Source organism: Morone saxatilis, unplaced genomic scaffold, assembly GCF_004916995.1.
Source record: "Morone saxatilis isolate NCDOM2014 unplaced genomic scaffold, NCSU_SB_2.0 Contig12, whole genome shotgun sequence".
NCBI lineage: Eukaryota > Metazoa > Chordata > Actinopteri > Moronidae > Morone > Morone saxatilis.
The window spans coordinates 20,697,980-20,699,997 of NW_023339674.1; the positions used below are offsets into that span (position 1 = coordinate 20,697,980).

The 2,018-nt window shown below is 41.7% G+C and overlaps 1 protein-coding gene across 1 annotated transcript in view; it reads left to right on the forward strand.

Moving 5' to 3' along the window:
• The first annotated feature begins 1,348 nt into the window (after nt 1-1,348).
• Nucleotides 1,349-2,018, forward strand: part of cep19 (centrosomal protein 19) — a 5,973-nt gene continuing 5,303 nt past the window's right edge. The window contains exon 1 of the mRNA XM_035653030.1: nt 1,349-1,475. Coding sequence (XP_035508923.1) covers nt 1,367-1,475 — 109 coding nt within the window. The 5' untranslated portion in view covers nt 1,349-1,366. The remainder of the gene's footprint in view (nt 1,476-2,018) is intronic.

Below are 2,018 nucleotides of genomic sequence, written 5' to 3' on the forward strand. Positions count from 1 at the left end.
GGGGGGGGGGACACAGCGGACGAGGATGGACAGGGTACCACAGACAGATAGGGAGCGAGGCAGCGCTCACATCAACATGAGGCACGGGTGTGCTCATGCGCTACAGGAGGATGTGCCAGAAATGACAGCAGAAGAGAAAAGGAAGCACCAAAATGTACCTGGAAGAAAATCAGACATTCATAAGCCCATAAACACACAGTAATAATGTTACAAATGCAGCAGGATGTAGTGACTAATAATCAGAAAACTACTTTCTACTATGAAACAATGAAGTGCCATTGCTATTGAAGCTGTGTGAAGGAGTATTAAGGGGTGTATTAGGGAAGCTGGTTTGGTGATTGGGAAAACAACCATCCTCATGGGCCACTGAACAGAGAGAAACCCAAAACACAGTGTGATATGTTCTCAATATCATGTCATTATATCAGTAAAACTTAGAAGAACTGCCACAATGTGAAGTACAAATAAACAGCCACGGATTGTATGAACAATTACAATGTAGCAATGTCTCACTAATAATGAGAGCAGAGGCTAATATTTAAAGTTAACTCAATGGGGACTGTGTTAGCGTAATAAAAACAGTGAGCACGGCTTATTTTGGCTCAGTATTCCCCCTGTAAGAGCTCAGCATTATCCTGAGAACTGTTGAGAGCATTTTTTAGCCAAGTAGTTTCTTCTTTGTGTGCTACATCGTATCTGAAAGTGAGTGTAAAAGGAGACCAGAGGAGGATAAAAGAATAATGCAAGTTGCTATTCTCTCAGTGCACTTGATACAGAAATAAAATGCGGACACTTCATTACTTCTTGCTAAGATAAAGAATGTCAACACATCGACATTCAGCCCATCGTTTCCCCATATACCGGGGTTTCTGTCTACTCAAAAATGCCCTTCAAATGAGTAACAACAGGGGCGGCTAGCGAGCTAACGATAGCATTAACTACTTGGCCAACAAGTTTGCTAGCGATAAGCTAACGTTAGCTCGACCAGCTACACTAACTATGAAGTCGGTGTTAAGCGTTCAGCTCACTAACCGTACCTAGCATGCCGACCAAACTTACGGGTTTCCCCCGGGAACTCAACATTAGCAGGAGGAGGTTTACATGACACTACAGGGGCTGAAAAGTATCAAAGTAGCCAGTACCGATCCGCTTTATGTGCAGGCTAACGAAGACGACGCAGGAGCAGCAGAGCTCACCGGAGGTTCCTCGCCACTTAAACTTGAATACAACTTGACTCCCGGACGATCCTCGACGGTCTGGAAAACGTTTGTAAATCCGTTAAAAGTAAGTCCTCTGTCACATGGGGCCTTGATGGTATACAACGCGTACAAATAACTTAGTAAAAACGTGACTGCAACTATTTACAATGCAACTTTTCTTCTATCTTTTCGACCCTTGGATAATTCCGCTATGGCGAAGGGGAAGCGGAACTACCGACCCAGCCCCAGCCTACTCAATAATGCTGCAGATGAATGGTGTGTGTGAAGTTTGACTGCTATCTGTATCCAAAGATTACTGCCCGTGTGCAAAACTGCACTGCTCATACTAGTAATAATAGTTTTAGACCATTGGGAACACTTTACACGTCTTCAGAAACTGTAAGTTAGAAGTTGAATTAGGCCCAAAAGCACTTTAGGTGATGTAGTTCAACATGTGTAATATGTGAAGTGAAGGCTGATTGATACACACATACATATAAAATACCTCTGAGCAATCCCTGCTAGCAGGACTGGGATATGCCTAAATACAACCATACTCCATTTTAATGAATTAACACTTTAATTTTCTAAATCATAACCACACTGTGTCAGATCTCTCACAGTATGTCACCACCAAATATATATGGTGGTGTTGATATTTAAACACCATAACATCCTATTTCCTTAAATGTCCCCTTTGGATAGCTTTTAATAATAAGAATCAAGGGGATTTATTATCATCATACAACACAAGGTTGTATAACTAAAGATTCAAGATGTTTATTGTCGTATGCCACAAAAGAAAGCAAGTTTTCCTCT